Here is a 24362-nt window from a genome sequence, read left to right on the forward strand (position 1 = left end):
CGGACAATAACAGTAAACATGGTGGCGTCGGAGAAAGCGGAGTAGCGGTAGCAGATTGTGCCTGCGAATCCTTCTATTTGGTTCTACCGCCGCCATGTTGTTTGCATAAAGCGCAACACTGCCCCTGAATCAGTGACACGCGGTGAGGCGCCGATTGTTAATATTATTATTATTAGTATTATTTAGCACAAATTAGCTTTAAGGCTACTTTGCTCCACCTGGAGTGAAATCAATGACGGTAACATCAACGATGGATGATCCCGGTTCTCTTCGTTTTTCTACCCGCCCTCCGGCTCACTGAGATATTAGAGAATTCCGCAGGAAGTGAACGCAGAGGGCGGAGAGACGGCGCCGCGTGCTTGAAAATTAAACATTGAGCGGAAATTAGCCGTGGGCGTTGCTGCCGCTCAAGAATCCGCTCACAACCTAGCCCGTTTTTACCACACGGTCTGTCGATCACGTCGACCGGAGGCAGACGCGAGTGACGAGTGAAAGACCTTTAAAACCACCAAGAAATGATATAAAGTGGACAATGTTACCGTGATTTAAACCAGAAAACAAAAAACTGATAATTAGCAAGAAAAATGTGTACCTCAGTAGAGCAGGACTTACGTTGGAGTACCGTTCTTACGGCGTGACGTTTGTCGTAAGTCTGAACTGCTTTCAGAAGTCGGCCTTGCGCTTGGGAGTACCTTTTGCTCGCTCTAAGCGATCTCAGGCGAAACTGTTCTCAGTTCTACGACCTCAGTGGTGGAACAAACATCCAGAAGCAACAAGACTAGCATCATCTCTCTCAAACCTTCAAGAAACAAGTAAAAACTTTTCTCTTTCAGGACTTTTTAACTGCGCTGATGCCCCAGATCAGGTTAGGCACCAAGTCAGGCTATGCAGTGTGTGTGTGTGTGTACGTTTGTGTACGTCTTTGTCAAAAAAAAACAACAAAAAAAACAACTCACTAACCCAAGTTCTGTATATTTTCTGTGCATCTTGTATTTGCAAGTGTTATTTGCAGTTCTTATGTCCTCTATTGTAAGTCGCTTTGGATAAAAGCGTCTGCCTAATGTAATGTAATGGGAGCCATAAAGGTTCCCAAAAATACTACAACCGACAAATGTAAACGCACTGTATTCACCCGCACCTGTCTTAACAGGTTAATAGGAGACGGCGACGTTGTAAATGGAATCGTAAATGGAGAACTTCCTCTATTAGCTTCCAGCTTCGCTCAATGCACCGCCCAAACGGTCATTAGCCCTTAGCGCTATGCTACGTCACCTTTCCTCAACTCTGTTTGATCCCGCCGCCTCCCTTTCATCTGACGAATGATTATCCGGCAGGATTGGTTTCCTGTTTCTCCGCCGTAGAGGCGAAAACAGCGAAGGCGAAGGCGAGGGTGGGGGTGGACGCTTAGCCTGTAATTCCAGAAGGGTTCAGGCGAGGAGCAGCGCCGCTCCTCCCGCTGGGGGCCCTTCGGCTGACGTTTGGCCTCTTCACCTTCCAGCGGTGTAATTAATGGGAGAAAGACGCCGCCGCCGCCGCCGTTGGAGGATTCGGTTGTAGAGGCACCGCCGTCGCGCCTGCTGCACAAAAGCTGGATTATCTGATTGAACAGAAGCTCTTCACTTGGCGCACGCCGAGACCCTAATGAGCTTCTACCGCGTGTCGCTGCCTCCAAAGAGGTTAATTGGCGAGGACGCCATAGTTTGCAACGTTTGATTCGTCCGCCGAGGGGCCGCGTCGCCAAATGGGTCCTTATCCGCCATCTAATCTCCGGCGCCCTCCTCCGATTCTCTTCCGACTCCGCCGGGCTAGCTTTTGTGCGGCGTCTGAAAAGAGGAGGAAACAACGCGGGGAGCTGATTCAGCTCCGGAACGACTTTGGAAATTCGCGGCACGCCGAGGAAGAGCAGCTGTGATAAGAAGCCGTTCGGGAGCCGATTCGCTCGATTCCGGTTGGCGGTCGTCGGTTGTGTGATGATTCGGTCTCCGGGTTAGCGGATGACGAGTGTGACGGCGCAGCTTGGGCTTGAGTAGATGCAGATGTTAGCTACTTCATTTTATCTGTGTCTGAGCATGCTGTTGTGAATTTAGTTGGTCCTAGTTATGTGCTAACAAGCTACTGTGTTAGCTAACACTTTTCCCCTCTGAAAATATTAGCTTTAACTTAGCATGCTACTGTGACTTAATTGGATGAAGTAGTATGCTAACAAGCCACTATGTTAGCTAAGACTTTGGCCCTCATATATTATAAGCTTTGTCTGAGCATGCTACTGTGTCTTCATTGGATGAAGTAGTAGTGCTAACAAGCTACTATGTTAGCTTAGATATTGGCCTCTACATAGGCTAATTTTAGCCTATGTAGGCTAAAACCAACTATTTTAGTTGGTTTATATAGTGTGCTAACAAGCTACTATGTAAGCTTTATCCCTCAGTTAATATTAGCTGTGTCTTAGCATGCTGCTGTGTCTTCATTGGATGAAGTAGTGTTGTGTGATGATTCGGTCTCCGGGTTAGCGGATGACGAGTGTGACGGCACAGCTTGGGCTTGAGTTGATACAGATGGTAGCTTTAGCGGTTGGTACCCCAAACACAAATTAGATAAATCCAAGGTATGACGTCCGCAAACAACTGGGAAAGGTGAGCTACACGGCAGGTAGCTGTTCCGAGAACCTTTTCGGGAACGAGGCCATTTCCTGCTGCATTTGGAAAGCATTATATAACCGGAGACAAGAATATTCCGGCGCCAAATCTGAGAAACTCACATTACGTAGGTGATTGGTCGAACTCCCAAGCCACGCCCATTACCAGATACCTCTTGCGAACTGCGGAGCGCCGTTTTTCAAAACCATCAGCTGTTTTCGTGCGACAAAACGAAGAGAAGCGGCGAGCGACGAAGAGGTTCAAGCTCCTCAGAGGGGTTTCGCGGCTTGCAGTGGAATATCAATATTTTGGCTAGTAGCTAATGGCTAGCCAGGCCTAGCGGGGTTCTTAACGCTTTTTACTGTATAGTTGAATGTTAACCGTTAATGAAATAGTGCACTTTACAGTTTGATTTGCTAATGGCTAGTCAGGGCTAGCGGGATTCTTCACACTTTTTACTTTATAGTTGAATGTTAGCTGTTTAATGAAATAGTGCACTTAGCTGTTTGATTTGCTAATGGCTAGCTTAGCCTAGCGGGGTTCTTCACACTTTTTACTGTGTAGTTGAATGTTAACTGTTTAATGAAATAGTGCACTTAACTGTCTGATTTGCACGCTGTTTTTATTATTATTTTGTGTTTTTGCTGGTTATTATTCCAGCTCCCACCTCCACGCTGCCCGTATCCTCTTTCTCTTCTTCTACTTTGCAGCGGTTTGTTTTCGAGCGTGGACTTCGCAGACCACCGTGGTCCCTTAGCGCCTGTGAGAATAAGAAACTAAAGGCTACTTCCTGGAACGAAATCCAAGCTAAACAGTTCTTGGAACTTTTCAGTCTTAAAGTGGCTATTGACCTTTGGCGTGGGTTGGATTTTTGCCGCCCTCTGGTTTTCTGTCTCTGCTCAATGTGTTCTCCTACAAGTAGATTCTACTCATCAAGTAGAATGTTTGTATTTATTATTTCACTGCGAACATCTGCCCGCCGTGGCCGTAAACGGCCCTCATTAGGACGGCGCGTCTGAGACATTCGCTTAGTGTGCTGTGAAACCAAACAAATGAGCCAAATCATGCCGAAGAGAGCTGCAAATTAGGGAGCTAATTCTCAGGGGTGACGCTACCCACCCGATAGGAGCTACGCTGTTTAATTTCCTCCCCTGATGATTTTTTTTTTCGCCGAAAATCCCCTCGAGATCCGGTTTCCACCACGCGTCTTTGTTTATCGGCGCCGTGTCACCATCTGACGCCCACGCGAAGGTGTTCGGGACGGGAAGCGAAAGCTGTCACGGTCCGACGAGGCCGACGCGTTTCCTCCGGCGCCGCCGCTCGTGTTTGTTTACGTACCTTTACGGAGGCGATGCTAATCGGGGCATGACTGCCGAGCCTGTGCGCTCAAATGGTTGTTTGTGACGGCGTCCCGTGGCCCCGAGTGTTTATTCAGAGTCGAAAAAGAGCTCCTTTTTTTCGCCTGTTTAAAAAGTAATAGGGTGTTTATGGGCGGTGCGTTTGCGTGTTTGTACATGGCTCCTTTCATGAGTTAACAACTGTTAAATATAGAAAGCAGGTCAGGAAAATGTATAAAACATGAGTGTGTTTTCAGACTTCCGCGGTTATGGATTCAAACTGATACAGTTAAATGCGGCGCTGTCAGAGAAGCTTGTTTTTGGGTGGGAATTTACAAGCAAATACATGATAAGTCTCTTTTCCGTCAGGGAAAAGGGCAAATCTTTCATTTTTTTGAATGGCGTTCAGGGTGTTTCCTGGCATGGGTTGATCAATATCCGTTAGCACTATGTTTGCTAACGCAGCAGTCTTTACTTCATTTTATCTGTGTCTGAGCATGCTGTTGTGAATTTAGTTGGTCCTAGTTATGTGCTAACAAGCTACTGTGTTAGCTAACATTTTGCCCCTCTGAAAATATTAGCTTTACCTTAGCATGCTACTGTGACTTCATTGGATTAAGTAGTATGCTAACAAGCTACTATGTTAGCTAAGACTTTGGCCCTCATATATTATAAGCTTTGTCTGAGCATGCTACTGTGTCGTCATTGGATGAAGTAGTAGTGCTAACAAGCTACTATGTTAGCTAAGACTTTGGCCCTCATATATTATAAGCTTTGTCTGAGCATGCTACTGTGTCGTCATTGGATGAAGTAGTAGTGCTAACAAGCTACTATGTTAGCTTAGATATTGGCCTCTCCATAGGCTAATTTTAGCCTATGTAGACTAAAACCAACTATTTTAGTTGGTTTATATAGTGTGCTAACAAGCTACTATGTAAGCTTTATCCCTCACTTAATATTAGCTGTGTCTTAGCATGCTGCTGTGTCTTCATTGGATGAATTAGTGTGCTAACAAGCTAAGACTGGTGTCCTCTCGTAATAATAGTTTTGTCTGAGCATGCTGCTGTGACTTTTAGTGTGCTAACAAGCTACTATGTTAGCTTAGACATTGGCCTCCACATAGGCTAATTTTAGCGGCCTGAGTATTCTTCTGTAACTTCAGTTGGTTTATATAGTGTGCTAACAAGCTATTATGTAAGCTTAGACTTCAGCCCTCACTTAACATTAGCTGTGTCTTAGCATGCTACCATGACTCCATTGGATTAAGTAATTTGCTAACAAGCTACTATGTTAGCTTAGACATTGGCCTTCACCTGATATTCCCTGTCTGAGGATGCTGCTGTGTCATCGGGTGGTTTTAAGGACTTTGTTTTGGCTCTCAGAGCCGCGGGAACAAAATGATGTCCTTCTGTTCCTGTGGCTCGTTTTTGCCAGATCATCCGAGCTGAGCTTTTGTCTCGCGGGTCGTCCAAGAAGTCTTATGCAACGGGTGAGAAATGTGAAGTGGATGCGGTAAATGAGGCCAAGCGGACGTGTTTTCAATACCGCATTTTTGCTAGCATCGAAGGTTGTACAGTGATAGTTGTGAGGATGAAAAGAATGAAGTATGAGGAACGCTGTAAAACGTTTAGATAGACATATAAAGACACGCAGAGACTTCGCAGGAGTTCTTCACCTGAGTTTCTGTTGAAGTACGAAATTTCACGGCCAGGGAAAGAAGGGATGAATTTCTTGCCTCTTGGAGAGTACCTAGAGGCCTCACAAGTGTGCTAGCAAACCCCTACGTTAGCTAAGACGGCTTTCACTTCCTATTAGCTTGTGTGAGCGTACCGCTGCGACCTCAGTTGGTGGTTGACGATGTGTTAGCAAGCTATCACATTTGCTTGGAGGCTTTACTTTGGTTAAGTTAAGTTTGCTGTTAGCATGTCACCGCGCCCTCAGCTGTATCTTTGAATGCTAGCGTCACCACGCAGTGGCTTTTTACTCATTCTTCTTCCTTCTTCTCCAGAACTACTTCCTGTCAGATGGCCTTCAATTCATTTTCTGATCTATCGCTGTCCAATGTGTTCATTTTGTGTTCATTTTCAAATGTTTTTTGACCTATTAGCCGCGGCAGTTTCCCCGCTAAGCTTCCGATTCGGAGTCATCTGGTCAAAAACGGGCTTCTCGGTCCTTTAAACCGCGGGTCGTTTATCCGATCGAGCAGTCTTCCACCCCGGCTCCTTGTTCGTAGGACGGAATTACCAATGACCTTTACGTGCCGAGCGGGGTTACTTTTGGCCGGTGTGCACATCCGCACCGGAGACGTTACAAGAAGTGACATCACCCACGGCTTTGACTTTCATTTGCCGCTTTCAGCTCGGTGTTTGGACTCGTCGGGGCGCCGTCTGCCTTTGGGGCGCAAAGGAAAGCAATCGGGAAGCTTGCTTTGGGTTAAAAAGAGCCTTTCACAATGTTAATCAAGTATTATAAAAGCTCCTTGGCTGCCTTTATTAGGAAGACTTTCTTGTGCGGTTAGCGTTATGAAAGGTTTTCTTTATTTCAAGCCATGACATTTTCCTAAACCTTTCAAATCGGTTTTGTTGCCAAAAGCAGAACAACTGACGAAAACGAGAAAAATCCGAAAACGAGCAAATTATCAGAGCTCGGCGTCTCACGCCGACCTCCAGCGCTGTCTCCTGGATCCGGTCCCGAGTTCTGTTTGTTCGGACACAATGAGCTGCAGCTTTGACAGCGAACTCTTATTATTCATACGTAACAGCTGGCTTTCTAAAGGTTTTCCGACAGAGAAAGGCTCCTCGATTGATTTCCGCCAAGGCTGCTCGGCCACCCACACCTTGGAATACGCATAGCATTAAACCAGAGCTTTTTCTTTTTGTTTTAAAACCAGGATTTTCCCCATCATCGATATTTTCGCGGTGAAATGTTTGTATTTGTTGGGTTATGTGAGTCTTGGTGACGTGTCTGAACTGAGCAGCCCTCTGGAAGCTCACTTGAAAATCGGCCGCACAAGTTGCAAACGACACGTCTGGAGGTGACACAAGCTATTTTGAGCATGTGACTGGTTGTATGTCTCTATATGTCAATGTCCTAGCTAATGTAGTAGCTTGTTGGTGCACCTCTGAAAACCAACTGAAGCTAACACTAAGCAAAGCCCAATGGCTTAGCTAACAGAGTAACTTGTTAGCATACTTCTAAAACCACCTGAAGCTAGAGTAGTACCCTCAGACAGAGCTAACACTAAACAAGGCCCAAGTCTAGCTTGCATAGTAGCCTGTTAGCCCACTTTTAAAACCACCTGAAGCCACAGTAGCACCATAGGACACAGCTAACACGAAGCAAAGGCCGATGTCTTAGCTGACATAGTAGCTTGTTAGCCCACTTTTAAAACCACCTGAAGTCACAGTAGTACCACAGGACACAGCTAATATGAAGCAAAGGTCGATGTCTTAGCCTACACAGACGTCTGTTAGCATACTTCTAAAACCGCCTGTAGTCACAGTAGTATCCTTAGGCACAGCTAACACGAATCAAGCCCAATGTCTTAGCTAACATAGTAGCCTGTTAGCCCACTTTTAAAACCACCTGAAGCCACAGTAGCACCATAGGACACAGCTAACACGAAGCAAAGGCCGACGTCTTAGCTAACATAGATGCCTGTTAGCATACTTCTAAAACCGCCTGTAGTCACAGTACTATCCTCAGGCATAGCTAACACGAAGCAAGCCCAATGTCTTAGCTAACATAGTAGCTTGTTAACCTGCTTTTAAGACCACCTCAAGTCACAGTGGTGCTCTCAGACACAGCTAACGCTAAGCGAAGGCGTACGGTAGTCGAGTGCCTTTGCTTACTCCAGTCGCTTGCTAACAAAAGACCGCCGCTTGAATTGTAAAGAAGCTAGCTCAGAGTCGCGCACAGGGGACTTGTGAGATAACATCAGTACCGTTGAGACTGTTGACATAGCGATATTTTCGTCTTTCTCATTCTTTACCTTTACTTTTTGTGAATGAGATGCAACCAGAGCGGCGTATAAATATATATTTTGTACAGTAAATTTGTTAAAATGCACTTGAACCTCTGCAGGGAAGAGATTCAGCCCTTTGTTTGTATCTCTGCTGTCCATCAGCCTCCTGCTTCAGGCCGCCCACTGCAGGGGTTCCACAGGTCAGCGCTGAAAGGGGTCATTGGAGCAATGCAATCGATCCGTGTGTCACACACACACTCACACACACACACACACACACACACACGGCACGTGACCAGCTGACCCAGTAGAAAGATGCCTGCGCTGAAATCTTGCCTGGACTCCACCTGTAGCCCATTGTGTGTTTTCATTATTTATCTATTAGTTTGTTTTTAATCTCTGTAGTCGGCAAAATAGATCAATAGTGTGTGTGTGTGTGTGTGTGTGTGTGTGTGTGTGTGTGTGTGTAAGTGTGCAGATCACAGCGTCGTCTGCAAAACATCACGCTCCGTGGAGATTCCTGTCCAACCCTCCGTAGACATGTGGCCGACGTCAGTTGTCGCTGAGCGCGGTCGCCGTCTGAGGATAAAGTGTAATTAATGAGGCTAAGGATGCTAAACGCACGTGGTTGTGCACGTAGATGTGATAATGCACAAGAGTCAACAAGAGGCGGGAAAGAAATTGTAATTCGCTGTAATTTCATGAAGACAGACATATCTTGGTTCCCCGTTCACTAAAACGATATTAATCCATCCTAGCCTGCTGGTTTTGCTATTTTTTTTTAATTAGAAAAATGTACTTTCTAAATAACAAATAATGCATGAGAATATAATAATGCATAATAAATGCGGATAAAGGAAAAAATTGTTTTATCAAAGTTTATGTACCATGATTTTCAACGCTTTGAGCGCTGCGGCTCGAACAACGATACGGCTAATTTATGGATTTTTGGGGGCTAACGAGCTTCACGCTAAAACTTTTAGCCTCGTCACACGTGACCAATGAAATCACAGTGATCCCTCGCTATAACGCGGTTTACTTTTCACGGTTTCGCTACTTCACGGATTTGCATCGTGCATTGTGTTCTGCATTCTGATTGGCTAAAAAGTCACTCCGCTTCTTCTCTACCTGTGCGTCAATAACGTTGCAGTTTAATATGTGCACGTACGTAAAACAGCTTGCCGAATTTACATGACGTACGTGCAAATTCTCTTGCGATTTCCAGTTTCTCTAAAAGCCATAATGTTGACAAAACGCTCTGGAGCGACAAAAGGGCCCAAAAGGCAGCGGAAGATGCTATCTATGGCAGATAAAGTTAAACTTCTGGACATGCTAAGGGAAGCTGAAAGCTACGCGGCTGCAGGTCGGCATTACGGAATGAATGAATCTTCCATTCGTTCCATAAAGAAGGAAGAAGTAAACATAAGGACGACAGCGGCAATAAGTTTGGCAGCACCAATAAGGTCGCGGTGGGCGGAGCTAATCTCCGCAATTTGAAGCCTTCTGTTCACATTGAGGATTAGAATTAATATTATTTGTTGAAAAAAGTTTCTAAAGTACAGTATTTTTATTTGTGAAACAAATGATTGAGCCTGTAAAATGGTTTGTTCTTTCTTTTCAATGTATAATAGAGTATTTAATTGTATAATAATTGTAAAAAAAAAATTAAAAAAAAATTCTATTTCATGGATTTTGCCTATCATGGTTTTTTTGGGGGCAGGAGGAAGACCGAGATAGTGAGTTGATGGACTTTTCCTTGCGTTGTTTATTATTAATATTTGTCATCAGCCGTGTTACAGGCACTGTTTGGGGAAAATAAAAAGCATTTCCAGTATGTTAGCGGTATGTATCGAATTAAAAGTTTTAAAAAAATGTTTCTGTGTAAATATCTCATGTTACAACGTGGACACCTGCGGCTTACAGACAAGTGCAGCCTGTATATGCACACATTTATTTGTTATTTTTAGCCGTTGCGACTTATATTCATATGCGCTCAATAGTCCGGAAATGACGGTAGTCGTCCTTCAGGGTACCGCGAGGCACGGGTTTGCTATTTCCACGTGACGTTCCTCACGTCGGCTGTGACGACACGGAGCCCGTCTTAATTTAAAGGAGGTAATAAAGCCATTTCTAGAAGTGGCTGGATGCTGCCGGTCGGCCTGGAGCTTTCGCGGCTGGAATTCGACTAATTGGTACCTCTGTCTGACGCAGTTGGTGGAGTTCATGTGAAAAAGAGAGGTCATATAATTATAGCCCTGGGAAAACCCTCTGTAGTATGTTAATGTGTGTGTGAGTGTGTTTGGCTTGTGTGAGTAGCCATGTGATTCACTTTTTGGTGTTTTTTTTTTTTGCCTGGCTCAGCCGTTTGCACAAGAGTTGACCTCACTCACATTCTTTATCTGTAATCGTGATGAAATAGGTGCTAAGTCCTTGTGGCTTTTGGCCCCGAATGAATTAAAATGAAAAAATTATAGTCCTCACACCCCAGGAGCCTGAAGCATTAGCCTGGAAATGGAGAAAACATCCCAGATCCCCAAATGCGAAATGTAAGCCGTTTTTGCTCCGAGACGGTTCTCCGCCGATCTGCAAGCTTCTGGTAGCATACCGGTCAATGTACCAGGTAGAAGGGGGACCTGTGGAGTGCAGACCTCCGCCGTCATCCATCTAACGACCTTCGTTGTTTCACGATGGTCGGAGACATCCCTGAGGGTTTGGGTTTGAAATTGAATTTAAATCCAAGTGGATAGACTTGTGAGTCTGCCTTGCGCTTGACTTTCGGCGATGGTGCTTTCAGGGCCCTCCGATGCAACCGAATGGCCTTCACTTAGTCCGGGTGTAGAATAGAAAAGAAAACCTTGTCAGTCGAGTCTGAGGAGGAGCGTTGGGGAGCCACTTCGACAGCCGCTTTCAGACAGAAAAGTGTCCAGGAGTTGCCCCTTCTCCAGTGGGCTTACACTTGTCAAGTGTATCGCCATGTGCCAAATGAGGGGAAACACCTCGTCCCTTTCCGCCGTGTCCTCGGATGAGTTCCTCCAATGGGAAAGGACTTCTAGTTGGCCCAGATTTTGGCTTGGCAGCTGCTGCAGAGGCAACAGACGGACGCCTCCGCGGTACAAAGATGTGTAAATGTTCCGGTGTAGCGCCGAGGAGCGGCCGTCTGCGAAGCATACCGTCGACGGCGCCTTGAAAGCCGCTTTCGCGCGAACGATTCTCCTCACGTGATGATGATTTCTGATTGGTTTCTGTCCCGCTCTTTCACCCCGCAGCATGTGGAAAGGCCTGAACGTCAACTGCACGGATACCTCGGGATACACGCCGCTACACCACGCCTCGCTCAACGGCCACAGGTGAGACGCCGCCGCGCTGCTTCGGTACGAAACAAGGGAAAACAGCAATTCTCCAGGAAAACTTGGATTTATCTGGCTTTTAATTCACGTGATTTCTTTTGTTCGTTACGGGTTTCGTAAAGGAATCGACGAAGACGCGTGTTTAATGACCATCGGCGGCGGCGGCGCGGGGATATTTCCGACAAGCCCTCTTTTTCTTTTTCAAAGTGAATTAAAGACCTGTCTGTTTAATTTGCCTTTAAATCCAGAGTAATGTTACGCTTGGAACTCATTCTGGGAGCTCAACAAGTCTGATTTTTATCGCCTCACTTGTAAAACAGAGCTCAACATTCTCTCTTCCCCTTCATTTTTGAAATTCGGGACCAAAGAAAGAGAGACTTTGTGCGTCTTATGAATGAATTCTTGTCCAATTTGATGTGGCACACTGCGCTCAAACATCTGGCGAAATGTTTTAGTGCGACTTTGGGAAGCGACGAAGCCTCTGGTTGAATACGGGATGCGACGTCAGACGATGTTAGACTAATTATTTCGCGCTGGTAATACAACGTTGTTCCAACTTCACTCTATCTTCAGGTGTTCGCTATCGCTGGCAACCAATCAGAGAACAGTACGTCCTATGCTAACCTCCTACCGCTACGTACTGAGCTTCAACAGATCATTACCGGACATTTGTGTTTATGTATAACTGTTTTTATTTTTTTTTTATATACCGTATGTTTTATCATGCGCTGTAAAACGCGGTGTGCATTCTGGTCCGCAAAATAATGTCATCAAAATTAATACGATTAATCGAATGGCAGCTGTGGATTAATTTGGATTAATCACACATGCACTATGAGGGGAGTTGCATTTTGTTTTGGTCAAATAGATGAAACGGGATTAAAGAATCTGGATTAACACCTTCATTTTGACAGATCCGGTTGTTATCTCGCCATTGATAATCCATTGATAATCCATTGATAATCCCCGGGCGATAGAATGGAGGCAGAAAGAAAGTCTCCCAGCTGAAGCTCATCTTTCCGAAGGTTGGTCGGACCGTGGAGAAGGACGTTGGAGAGGAAACCGCGGTGAAGCTCCTGACATTTGTGGGTCAATACGCAGCCTGAGTGCATTTGTTAAATGGCGAAGCTGTTTTTTTTTTTTTTTTACCCGTCATGCAGTTAATTGTAGCGTGGCTGTCATGGTTACAGTAATAACTGATAATTAACTGCGGTCCTCTGGGACACAGCCTCCGGTCTGGATACACACACACACACACACACACACACACACACACCTGTAATTCAATCCAATTTCAATAGGTCCATTTCTTTTTTCATTGGTATTCCCCCAAATTAGAGGTTCCTTCCAAACGGCTTTGCTTTACCATACCAACATCCACCATCTATACGACACGGGAATGTTGTACTTCTCTTTTTGACACGTGAATGAGCGAGTGAATGTATGTCTCCGCATGATACGGGAATAAGAGAGTGAATAGTTGTACCTTTTAAGATGCGTACATGAGGGGCAATACTTGTATGCCTGAAAATCTCCATCATGTGTGAATGAGAGGGTGAATGTTGTACGTCTCTACCTAAAATGTGAATGAATGGTTGTATGTTTGTAAATTATGAGTGAATGTTGAATATGACTTATGAATGAGTGAGTGAGTGAATTATTGTTTGCTCTACATGATGCATGAATGAGAGGGTGAATGTCGAATTCTCTACTGAACGTGTGAATGAATGAATGGCTGTGCGTCTATAGGACGTGTGAATGAGCGAGTGAATGTATGTCTCCGCATGATACGGGAATAAGAGGGTGAATAGTTGTACCTTTTAAGACGCGTACATGAGGGGCAATACTTGTATGCCTGAAAATCTCCATCATGTGTGAATGAGAGGGTGAATGTTGTACGTCTCTACCTAAAATGTGAATGAATGGTTGTATGTTTGTAAATTATGAGTGAATGTTGAATATGACTTATGAATGAGTGAGTGAGTGAATTATTGTTTGCTCTACATGATGCATGAATGAGAGGGTGAATGTCAAATTCTCTACTAAACGTGTGAATGAATGAATGGTTGTACGTCTATAGGACGCATGAATGAGAGGGTGAACGTTGTTTCTCTCTATGTGACGTGTGAATGGGTGAATATTGTGCGTCTCTACGCGAAACATGAATGTTGAATGTCTCAAAATGATGCGTGAACGAGTGAATGTTGCATGTCTCTGCTTAACATATGAGTGAATGAACGGTTGTTTGCATCGATATGATGAGTGAATCATTTGCTCCATAGGACGCGTGAATGAGAGGGTGAATCGTTGTGTGTCAATTTAATTTGTGAATGACTGAATGATTGTATTTAATTAATGCGTGAATAAGTGACCGTCGAACGTCCCTTATGAATGAATTGTTTGTTGTATAAGATAAGATAAGATAAGATAAGAACAACTTTATTTGTCCCGAAGGAAATTGTTGTGCCAGAGTTTCAAGCAAAACATAACAATAATAGATAATAGTAGGAAGGAGGGAGAATAAGAAATACAATAAAATATAAAGTGTCAAGGCTATCAAGTGTTTTAAGGTCTTAACAAGTAAAAACATTTGAATATTCCCTTCGGCTGAAGGAAGAGGAATTAAAAAGTCATCTGACTCCATATAGATAGAGGTATAGATCTATGTGTTTATAAATGCGACGGCGCGGCGAAGACCGCGAGCTTCATGTTTTTCACGTCCTACTTTCCGTGGCGACAGAATGTAGTCGGGATATTCTGCGTAAGTTTCGATGACGCTTTAATCCGGGTCCGTCTGGACGCCTCCCCGAGGTCAGAGCGCCTCGCTTTAATCCGCTGCGAACGCGTCGCGGGGGGAAAAGAATCGGATAATGTTTTGTCGGCACCAACACGGGTTTTTCTTTTCTTCACCTGAACTCGCTGAAGAATCTGTTACGCGGCGAGGATTTGCCGTCAGCCCGACTTCTTATCCCGGCCGGCTGGAACTGAAGGATTAGCGCTGTGTTTGGGGGCAATTATGCGGATTTCCTCCTTTCGGATCAGCTGGTGAACGAAGAGGAGGGCGGCGTCCTCGGCCCGGGAAGTAGGCTGCCAACAAGGATCTGCAGAGATTTAAAAGGGAAGAAAGAAGCGGGCCATTCAGAGGTGGAGGAAACATGGCTATGTGCTTTTTATCCCCGAGGAGCTCCTTCTTCAGGCTCCTTCTAATCCTTCGACTATCACGACTGTCGGAAAGTCGATTCATTACTTCGTTCCTTCGTTATCTTTAGCGCTTATCCTCCGCTCAGTGTTGCCGGGAAGCTTCTCGCAGCCGTCGTCGGGTTCATCGGGTTCATCCCGGACCGTCAGTGGACAAGTCGTGGACTTCGATGAACTTCCTGGATGTTTTTGGACTCTTGGAGGAACCCCGAAGAAGCCGGACACAGGGAGAACATGGAGAAGGAATAGAACCGGGGACCTTCTTGTCGCAAGGCGGACATACCGAGCCAATCGTCCGGAAAAGAAAGGCTTGAAACATTGAAATTAACAAAGCAGATCATCAAGCATCTGCTTCCCCTCCTCCCCCCTGACATTTTCAATGCAAACGAGGTTCTTCACCTTCATCCTCAGAGACCGGTGACTTCAGCAAAAATGGGATTCTCAGTTCGGTGACTCTTCACTTCATCTGTTTGGATTATACAGCGACTTCATTGGGGTGAAAGACGTCGTGTTCCTCACGTCTTTTACAGCTGAAATGTTCCACCATCACCGGCAAGAGGCAACTATTCTTGATCTTGAGATAACTTTCACTTGCGTGTTCTCACAGAGGCCTCACTGAAGGATTTGCTCAAAGTAACCAAATATTTGTAGAGCTTAAGCGGTAGAGTTTGGAGGAAAAAAAACTGAAATTATTCATAAAATCTCGGGTTAAACCCCAGGCTGATCCCGTGAAAATAGAGCACCTGTTTGGAGGAATGTTATCCCTTCCGTCGCTCAGCTTGTTTGTCTTGGTGTGTCCTGCCAGGGAGGTGGTACTGAAGCTGCTCCAGTTCGAGGCGTCCACCAATGTGGCCGACAGCAAGGGTTGCTTCCCGCTGCACCTGGCGGCCTGGAAAGGAGACGTGGACATTGTCCGCATCCTCATCCACCATGGACCCTCGCATGGGCGCGTCAATCAACAGGTAAGAGAACTCCTGGTTCAACTACGATGCAGGAGAGCGGCCATTCTCGGCCAATGGAGACCCTTCCTCCAGAGTCGTATTTGCAAGAGACGGTGAAACATGGCTTGTAGTATCTGTGGTATCTTCTTATGAAAATGTACACAGTCCGACTACCCTCACCTTCCCATACGGCTCACTACTGACCCGAGTTGCCCCTCAGGGACAAATAAAGTTTTTCTGTATCCGTATCTACTTCTGAAGAACATCTACTAATCTTGAGCCTTTTTAACCTTAGCTCTGACCCTTCACCTCTCGCTGCACGGCACCGGGTTGACCATACGATAAAACATACCGCCAGAATAAAGCGTACCGCCAAATCCAAATCATCATGCAAAATTCAGACTCTCGGGGGGCGACCATCGTGACCCCAAGTGCTTGGACTCATGTAGGTATTCTAGCTAATCGCTAACACATTCCCAGCAACTGGAATATAAATTGCCAAAGTTGTCACGGGATGTACGACCGCAATGGTGGCTTATATCGAAAACAAGCTAGCTCGCTGGTTCTTCTCGGAGTGACCGGGGGACGCCTGTGGCTCGATTTGTCTCCGATTGGAAGGCTGGCTGTTCGATCCCTGGCTCATCCCTTGTGCAAGCCGAAGTGTCCTCGGGTAGGACACTGAACACCCACTTGCCCTCGATGGCCTGGTTAGCCCCTTGCAATATCAACGCCAGCAAACAGACACACCGCTCAGCTAACTCCTTAGTTTCCTGTTAGTTTTATGGCATGAGCTCAGCCGCTAGTTTTGTTTGTACAATGGAAAGGACAGTTTAACTGTTGGAGTGTCGTTATCCAAGTACCCTGTACCCATACTTCCTTCAAAACAGTCAAGTGCATGAATGTTTTCCTCATTGTAGAAGTGCTCAGTCACCGCCACCGGATGCAAAGTCAAATCAGACCCTCAGTAGGTCAACCCCGAAAGGCCAGCGCATCCTTGTGAAGAAGCCAGAAATTTGTTTTCTTTACGGCGAGAAACTCTGGCGCAGAAGCCCTGGGAAGTCCTCATCGGCCCACGCGGCCCTAAACTTTGGAGAAATGGGACAGAAACAACTAGTCGCCCAGAAGGTGTCACCCTATTTTTGGGCACCTCTTTCATAGAAATACTGGCCATGTGTCTTTATAGACCTACTGCAAACCTATCCATCTCTGTGGGGACTCTACGCTAACCATGCACTCAGTAGTTCTTGGATGCCACACGAGAACTAAGTCCTTTGAGCTTGATTTGTCGAGAACCTCCAGAACCAAGTCTGCGGGAAGGGAACAGAATGACGCCATTTTGTTCTTGCGCCTCCTCGGGGAGTGAGCAAAGTTCTCGCTTCTTGGAGGACTTCAGCGCCCTTCCTTATCGTGGTTGTTCTCAGAGGCTACCACCGACCACGAGGTCATTCCAGCCCTGCGGTAGACAATCCCTTGCTGTTGTCAAGAGAGCCTCGTACCTCCCGTTGGAAATGAAGAAAAACCCGGGAACCTCAACAGGGTACGAAAGCTCCCGTCAGCTAGATCAGATTTGGCGTGCATGTGTCGGGTCGGTCGGGGCGCGTAAACCCGCACTTCCACAGGTCATGGTTGTTTTGGCTCCTGTCCCGCCGAGGCCATACATTACATTTCTCTTCATCGGCCCTCTGACAGCCGGGCGAACCGTCTCGGCCCCGCGGGGGAGGGGATTCATCGTACCATCGCTGTCAGAACTCATCAGCAAGCGCAGCCTTCATCCCGCGCTGTCCGTCTTTGCTAGCAGCATATTGATAAGGTCGTATGGGCTCGCTGATTTTCTGCATTCTTAAGGTGACTGCGAGGTGCTCGGGGAGCGGCTGCAGACTTTTTCATTTCTATTCTTGATGGCTGTGCGGTAATGGATCCTTCGGGTTAGCGGGGGCATCATTCACCCCGCCTAATAAGCACACACACACTCTGTCACCATTAGCCAAATCATTTCCCTTTGAGAATTGCTCGGGCCTAATTGTTTGTTGTGATAAATGGCGTCACTTGCTCCTTAAATTAAGAGGTTTGTCAGCGAGTGAGGTAAGGCAATTTCCCCTTTTTGTTACCTCTTTGGTGATTTGTCGGGAGGGTCGGCGGCGTGGAACGCAAGGTGCTGATGGAGAGATACCGCGCAGATGCTGACTCCAGGGCCGTGTTAGCGTGCGCGCTTTCAGTGCGTCCTTCTGGAGAGCCGTTGTAAATCACTGTGCGGAAAGGAAGATAAATTGGGCTTCGAATGATGTCTGGTCCATAATTCTTTTATATATGTGAGATCCTGGGCTTCTGCCTCCCAGCGAGAAGGTCCCTGGTTGGATTCCCACAGGGAGGCCTTTCTGAGTGGAGTCTCCGTGTTCTCCCTGTGTCAGCGTAGGGTTCCTCAGGGTTCTCCGGGTTCCTCCCGCAGTCCGGGCTTAGTGGAGAGCCTCTATTGTGCAAATGTGTGAAGGGATGTATGACTGGTCCAGGGTGAACCCCACCTCCTGCCAAACGACGACCCCCTCATGACCCTCGTGAAGAAAATAATTGAGTGAATGAGTGACATACAAAGTGGTTGATGATGAGTTAAGATAAGCATTGCATTGCATAGGCTCACAGTGAAAACTGGACTGAGAGCAGTGAGAAGCATTTGTGAACAGCAGTATGGTTTCATGGCTGGAAAGAGTACTACAGATCCTTAAATTTGCTTTAAGAATGCTGGTAGAGAGTACAGAGAAGGTTAGCGGGCCTTTGTAGACCTAGAAAAAGCATACGAGATGGTGCAGAGAGAGGAACTAGGGTATTTCAAGAGGAGGTCTGGAGTAGCAGCGAAGTGTATTGGAATGGTGCAGGACATGTATGCTGCAGAATGCGAGACAGTGGTGAGGTGTGTTTTGGGTGTGATAGAGAAGTTCAAGGTGGAGGTGGGACTCCATCAAGGATCAGCTCTGACTCCCTTCTTGTTTGCAGTGGTAACGGACAGGCTGACAGATGAGGGTAGACAGGAATCTCCATGGACCATGATGCTTGCAGATGTGATCTGAAGTGAGAGCAGGGAGCAGGTGGAGAAACATCTCCAGAGGTGGATGCATGCTGTGGAAAGGAGAGGAATGAAGGTTAGCTACAGTGAGACAGAATACAAGTGTGAATGAGAAGGAACCCAAGTGGAACGGTGACGGTACTGGGAGCGGAGATCAAGAAGGTGGAGGGTTTCAAGTACATTTAAGGGTAAACAGTGTAGAACAATGAAGGGTGTGAAGAAGAGGTGAAGAACCACATTGAGGGATGTTGGAACTGGTGGAGAAAAGTGTCAGGAGTGATAAAAGAGTATCAGCCAGCATGAAAGGAAAGGTGTACAAGGCAGTGGTGGCAGAGATGAAGATGTGGAGGTTCTCTTTGGGAGTGACCAGGATGGAAAGGATCAGGAATGAGTCCATCAGAGGGACGGCACATGCTAGATGTTTTGGAGAGAAGGTCAGAGAAGCCAGACTGAGATGGTTGGGTCAGGATGCAGGTGGAAGGCTGTTTCAAGAAAGATGGGAAGGCAAAGACGTGTTTGTGCTTCAAGGAGAAAAAGCGGTATGTCTTTTGTGTTACGAGGCAGCGTCGGTTGTCAAAAAGTACAGTCGGCATTTTGATACCAAACGCGGAGTTAACCTTCCAGTAAAACAACAAATTGATATAAAACGATATTTTTCTTTATAGTCACTTGGACAGTTTGATCATTCATTGATGATGTAATGTGGGTGTCTTAATGTGGCTGACAAAAAAAAAAAAGATTTATGTTGTAACAGAGCAACCGGATTTGAATGAGCAATAAATTCAGAGTTGTTTAACATGAAGGAGCCGCTACATTTATTTTACACTACATCGATGTGGCACTCGATGAAAATGAGTTCGACGTAGAGGAAAACCAAAGAGAGGATTCATGGATGGAGTGAAAAACGCCATGAAGATAGTCAGTGTGAGAGGATACAGAGATAAGTTTTACATTTAGGATGTCGATTCACCGCGACGACCCTGGAAAGGAGCGTCCGAAAGAAAGGAAGAGGAAACAGTAGGTTCACTAGACTTCACAAATATGTCCTATATCACCAAAACACGAGGTCACGTGTCGTTACAATCCCGGCGAGTCCTGAACCTTCTTCCAGCGGTGTCGTTCATCCTCGCCTCTTCGCGTCTCCGTCTGCCTCGCCTTGTATTCCCCACCCGCCTCCCGCTTCACCGCCTCTCCCTCCATCTGTAAACAAAACCCAACACGCTTGGCTTCCGTCGCCGGGCTCTGCTTCCTCTGCTTCCTCTGGCCGCTCTTAAAGGCGCAGCTTCTATTTCCACCTCGCCTTTTTTTTTGGGGGGGGACTTCCCCGTGAGCAAGGAACGCCGTTTTTCCCGTCTTGCATCGGCGGTCGGGTTGGATCCCCCCCCCTTCCGTAAATCAGAAATGAAGATTTACGAAGCGTTTGCGTGTTTTACGACGCCTCGTCTCCATATTTTCCCGACGTCCGGACAGCCGAACGAGCAGTCAGGGTGATATACGGAGCGCCAAACGGAAGACGCAACCCACCCTACCGACGATAAGGCTCCGCCGACGCGACCGTGTCACCTAGCGGTCGCTACGCCGAGGCGAGGAGGGCGCAGGTGGCCCGCTTTTGTCGCCGCCGTCGGATTATTTAGAGGTTTTCGCGGACGTTATTAGTCGGCGGTAAACCAGTTCCAGCCGGCGGTTTATGGCCTAATTGCTTCCAGTCGTTCCCATTCACAGCTGTTTTTGTTTATCGCAAAAAGAGTGCGTACTGGAGTTGATTATACGTGCTGTGTGTGCATAATAATATCAACTCCTTGTGTGTGTGAGACAGGTACTGCCAGAGAAGGATTGCTTGTTTACTCAAGGCACGCCGCCGCCGCCGCCGCCGCCGCCGCGTCGACGAATATGGATTTACCACCCGAGGCGGTGCTCTTCCTCGCCCTGGTCGGTTCAACGTGAACAATCCGAATCCGATGGAGCCTTGACTCATGAGAGCATAGAAACGGTAGTTTTCCTGGAGGAGCGGCTTCACTCCGTCCGTAAAAGAAGTTTAGACATAAAGTGTTACGTTTAGCAAGGCATTGTAGCGTTAAATGTGTAGCCAGTAAGCTAAGGGATATAGAAACCAAATAATCTTCTCCTCGCTACCGGCATCTTCCTCTGAAGGTACCGTAATTTCTGGACTATAAGGCGCACCTGAATATAAGCCGCACCGCCTCAAAATAACTGAATGAATCAATGTGTACATATATAGGCCGCACTTGTCTATAGGTTGCAGGTGTCCATAGTGTAGCATGAGATGTTTACACAGAAACATTTTTTTAGCTTTTAATTAAAGACATAGAGTAAACGTTCATAAATATGAATCATAAGCTACACAAGGAAAAGTCTATCAACTCCAGCGGATTGCTATCTTGGTCTTCCTCCTGCGCATTCAAACCACTAGTCGTCTTCTTCGTCGTCGCAATTGAACGGTGTCAGAATTTTGCGGTAATTTCATCGGTCCGATGTGACGAGGCTAAATGTTTTAGCGTGAAGCTCGTTAGCCCCCAAAAATCCGTAAATTAGCCGCATCGTTGTTCGAGCCGCAGTGTTCAAAGCGTGTGAAAAAAGTAGCAGCTTATAGTTTGGAAATTATGGTAAATCAACTTTGATAAAACAAATTTTTCCTTTATCCGCATTTATTATGCATCATCATATTCTCATACATTATTTGATATTTAGAAAGAACATTTTTCTAATTTAAAAAAATAGCAAAACCAGCAGGCTAGGATGGATTAATATCGTTTCAGTGGGGAACGGGGAACCAAGATATGTCTGTCTTCATGAAATTACAGGGAATTACAATTTCTTTCCCGCCTCTTGTTTACTCACCTGCACAAGCAGGTGTGCATTATCACATTTGCGTGCACGGCCACGCGCGTTCTGCATCATTCGCCCAAACTAACTAGCCTCATTAATTACACCTTTATTATGGATTCCGCCGGCGCTCCTGGAAAGAAATGCCCCGAGGTGCGGCGGTTGGCCAGGTGTTTTCGCCTCTGCCTGACCTTTTCGGACGGGAGCTAGGTCCAGTGCCGACCATCTGCAGGATCCGGAGCCAGAGGGTTGCCTCTTGATTCTGGCGTGATATTCAGAGGGTGTACCTGACCCAAATGCAAAAACACTGTGAGGAGGTTTGGGGTTTTAAGGGGTTTATTACAACTGAAGTGAATGGATCCGGGTTGCCTCTGGGGTCGCATCACGGGAGTCTCAGGAACTTGCGAGGGAAAGGTTAGTTGTTGACTTCTGGGCTTTGGAGTGATCGGAGTCTCAGGAACTAACAAGCAAAGGCAATCAGTGTTGCTGGAGTCTCAGGAACTATCAAGGAAAGGGGATCGGAGTCATAGGAACTAACAAGGAAAGGCAATCAGTGTTGCTGGAGTCTCAGGAACTATCAAGGAAAGGGGATCGGAGTCATAGGAGTCTTAGGAACTAACAAGGAAAGGCGATTGGAGTTGTGATCGTAGTCTCAGGAACTAACAAGGAAAGGCGATCAGAGTTATGGAGGTCTCAGGAACTGACAAGGAAAGGCGATCGGAGTCGTGAGAGTCACAGGAACTAACAAGGAAAGGCGTCAGTGTTGCTGGAGTCTCAGGAACTATCAAGGAAAGGGGATTGGAGTCATGGGAGTCTCGGGAACTAACAAGGAAAGGCGATTGAAGTTGTGATCGGAGTCTCAGGAACTAACAAGGAAAGGCGATCGGAGCCGTGAGAGTCACAGGAACTAACAAGGAAAGGCGTCAGTGTTGCTGGAGTCTCAGGAACTAACAAGGAAAGGCGATCGGAGCCGTGAGAGTCACAGGAACTAACAAGGAAAGGCGTCAGTGTTGCTGGAGTCTCAGGAACTAACAAGGAAAGGCGATTGGAGTTGTGATCGGAGTCTCAGGAACTAACAACGAAAGCCGATCGGAGTCGTGAGAGTCTCAGGAACTAACAAGGAAAGGGGATCGGAGTCATGGGAGTCTCAGGAACGAGGAACTTGTGAGGAGAGGTGAGATACAGATTTCCGGACTCAGGAACAAATAGCAGAGAGTGGATCTTACTGTGGAGATGAAGATCTGCCGGGAAGGGATAAGTGGAATCCAGGAGAGGGGTCCGTATGGAGGTACCTACTCCAGGCCATCTGGCCCTGAAGGGCTGGCAGGAGGCTCCTCTTAAGCTCACCCTGACAAGGCCTGATGAGTCCACCCTCCTGCTCGGCTGCTGATGGATGAGGCTCTCTGGTGAAGAATTGCAGAGACTGATAACCCCAACAGATTACTGCGACAGGCTTTTGGCGAAGGTATTTATTTTTTTACTTCGCAAGAAAAGTCACAGTTTGGGCCCCATCTGAAGAAGCAACAGCTGGAAACCTTCACATTTCTGCTTTCCGTCATCACAGATCGCATTCCCACGTCCCGTTTTTGTCTGCTCACCTGTAACCAGCCGAAGATGCGTTCACAGACGCTGCTGCACGTGGGAAACTCCCGGCACGGAACCCTCCACGGAAAATTACCATCTTTCACTTTCAGCCCCCTCCGCCCCCCGAAATATTTTAAATGTCGCTTCATGGAGGAGAAACAGGGACCGGTGACCGTAGATCGTCCTCGGCTCGAAGAAATAAAGCATCTAATTCGAGCGGGTTCCAAAATTGCGCCCTTCATTTTTACGTCGCAGTGACATGTGGCTTCCCGGGGATGGAGGAGACTCCTCAATTAGAGTTTGCACGATAGCGAGCGGTAACGTCAAGGATGCTAAATTATAGCTGCTGAGCTAAGGCGTATTTTATCCACCTACAGAGCCTGTCCAAAATATCCCATCATGCATTTGAGTAATATATGGTTTGTTACGCTGCGAGGACATATGCGGGGGGAACGTATTTTTCAAAATAGACCTCGGGGGCAGTGGCGGTCGGAACATCCCGTCTCCCCAGATGCCCCACGGCAGCTTGTTGCCGGGATTCAAACCCGCGGTCATTGCTATACTCGAAGCATACAAGTCGGCGCCAGTGCTTTCCCAAGGCGACGAGTGGCGGCTCGGTTTCCGGCTCCGTGACAGCCGGCCCGTCGTACGTGTCACATCAGAAAGCGTCTACTACCTGGGGAACAGCGCCGCGTTATCCTTATCGGACCACTGGACTGTTAGATTGGAGGGTTATTTACTGGGCGTGTCTTTGACTGGCAAGGTTAAGTGTGAGGCCTCGCGCTCAGATACATCACTGGGATTGTTTTCCAGCCGTGACAAGGATGGCGGGTGATAAGGTTCTCCGCTCTTACTCCGGTTGTTTTCCGAAAAGCACCGGCCGCTTTCTCACCGCTGGAATTTCTATGTTTTCTGGAACGAGGCTTTTTTTCATGCTTACAGAGCAGAGGAAACCTTTGCTACTGGAAGCATTTTAGCTCCTACTCCAAGGCAGGGCTTTCCTCCACAGGAATGTGACTAAGGTGCTAAGCTACTTCTTGTACCGGATACTTCTTGCGGACCATCCCGGTCACTGATCAGCTGTTTTCTTGCGAGAAAATGGACAGAAACAGTCAGGAATGGAGTATCAAAGAGGTCGCAAGCTCTTCTGTACATCAACAATTTGGCCAGTTTGTTAGCTAACGGCTAACAGGGTTCTCCACATGCCAGAGCAGCGCAGGGTGCTAAGGTGCTAAGCTACTTCTTGTACCGGATACTTCTTGCGGACCATCCCGGTCATTGATCAGCTGTTTTCTTGCGAGAAAATGGACAGAAACAGTCAGGAATGGAGTATCAAAGAGGTCGCAAGCTCTTCTGTACATCAACAATTTGGCCAGTTTGTTAGCTAACGGCTAACAGGGTTCTCCACATGCCAGAGCAGCGCAGGGAGAAGCTACAAACGCTTCAACTGTCT

At 46.8% G+C, this 24362-nt stretch overlaps 1 protein-coding gene across 5 annotated transcripts in view; it reads left to right on the top strand.

Moving 5' to 3' along the window:
• anks1b (ankyrin repeat and sterile alpha motif domain containing 1B) overlaps positions 1 to 24362 on the top strand; it is a 260974-nt gene that overhangs the window by 55555 nt on the left and 181057 nt on the right. For all 5 annotated transcript variants that reach the window (XM_086146400.1, XM_086146403.1, XM_086146401.1 and 2 more), the window contains exons 2-3: positions 11204 to 11284; positions 15288 to 15444. In XM_086146400.1, the coding sequence (XP_086002526.1) occupies positions 11204 to 11284; positions 15288 to 15444 (238 nt within the window). The remainder of the gene's footprint in view (positions 1 to 11203; positions 11285 to 15287; positions 15445 to 24362) is intronic.

Source organism: Fistularia commersonii, chromosome 5 (genome assembly GCF_037954325.1).
Source record: "Fistularia commersonii isolate RoL2024-O1a breed Wild chromosome 5, RoL_Fcom_v1.0, whole genome shotgun sequence".
NCBI classification, from domain to species: domain Eukaryota; kingdom Metazoa; phylum Chordata; class Actinopteri; order Syngnathiformes; family Fistulariidae; genus Fistularia; species Fistularia commersonii.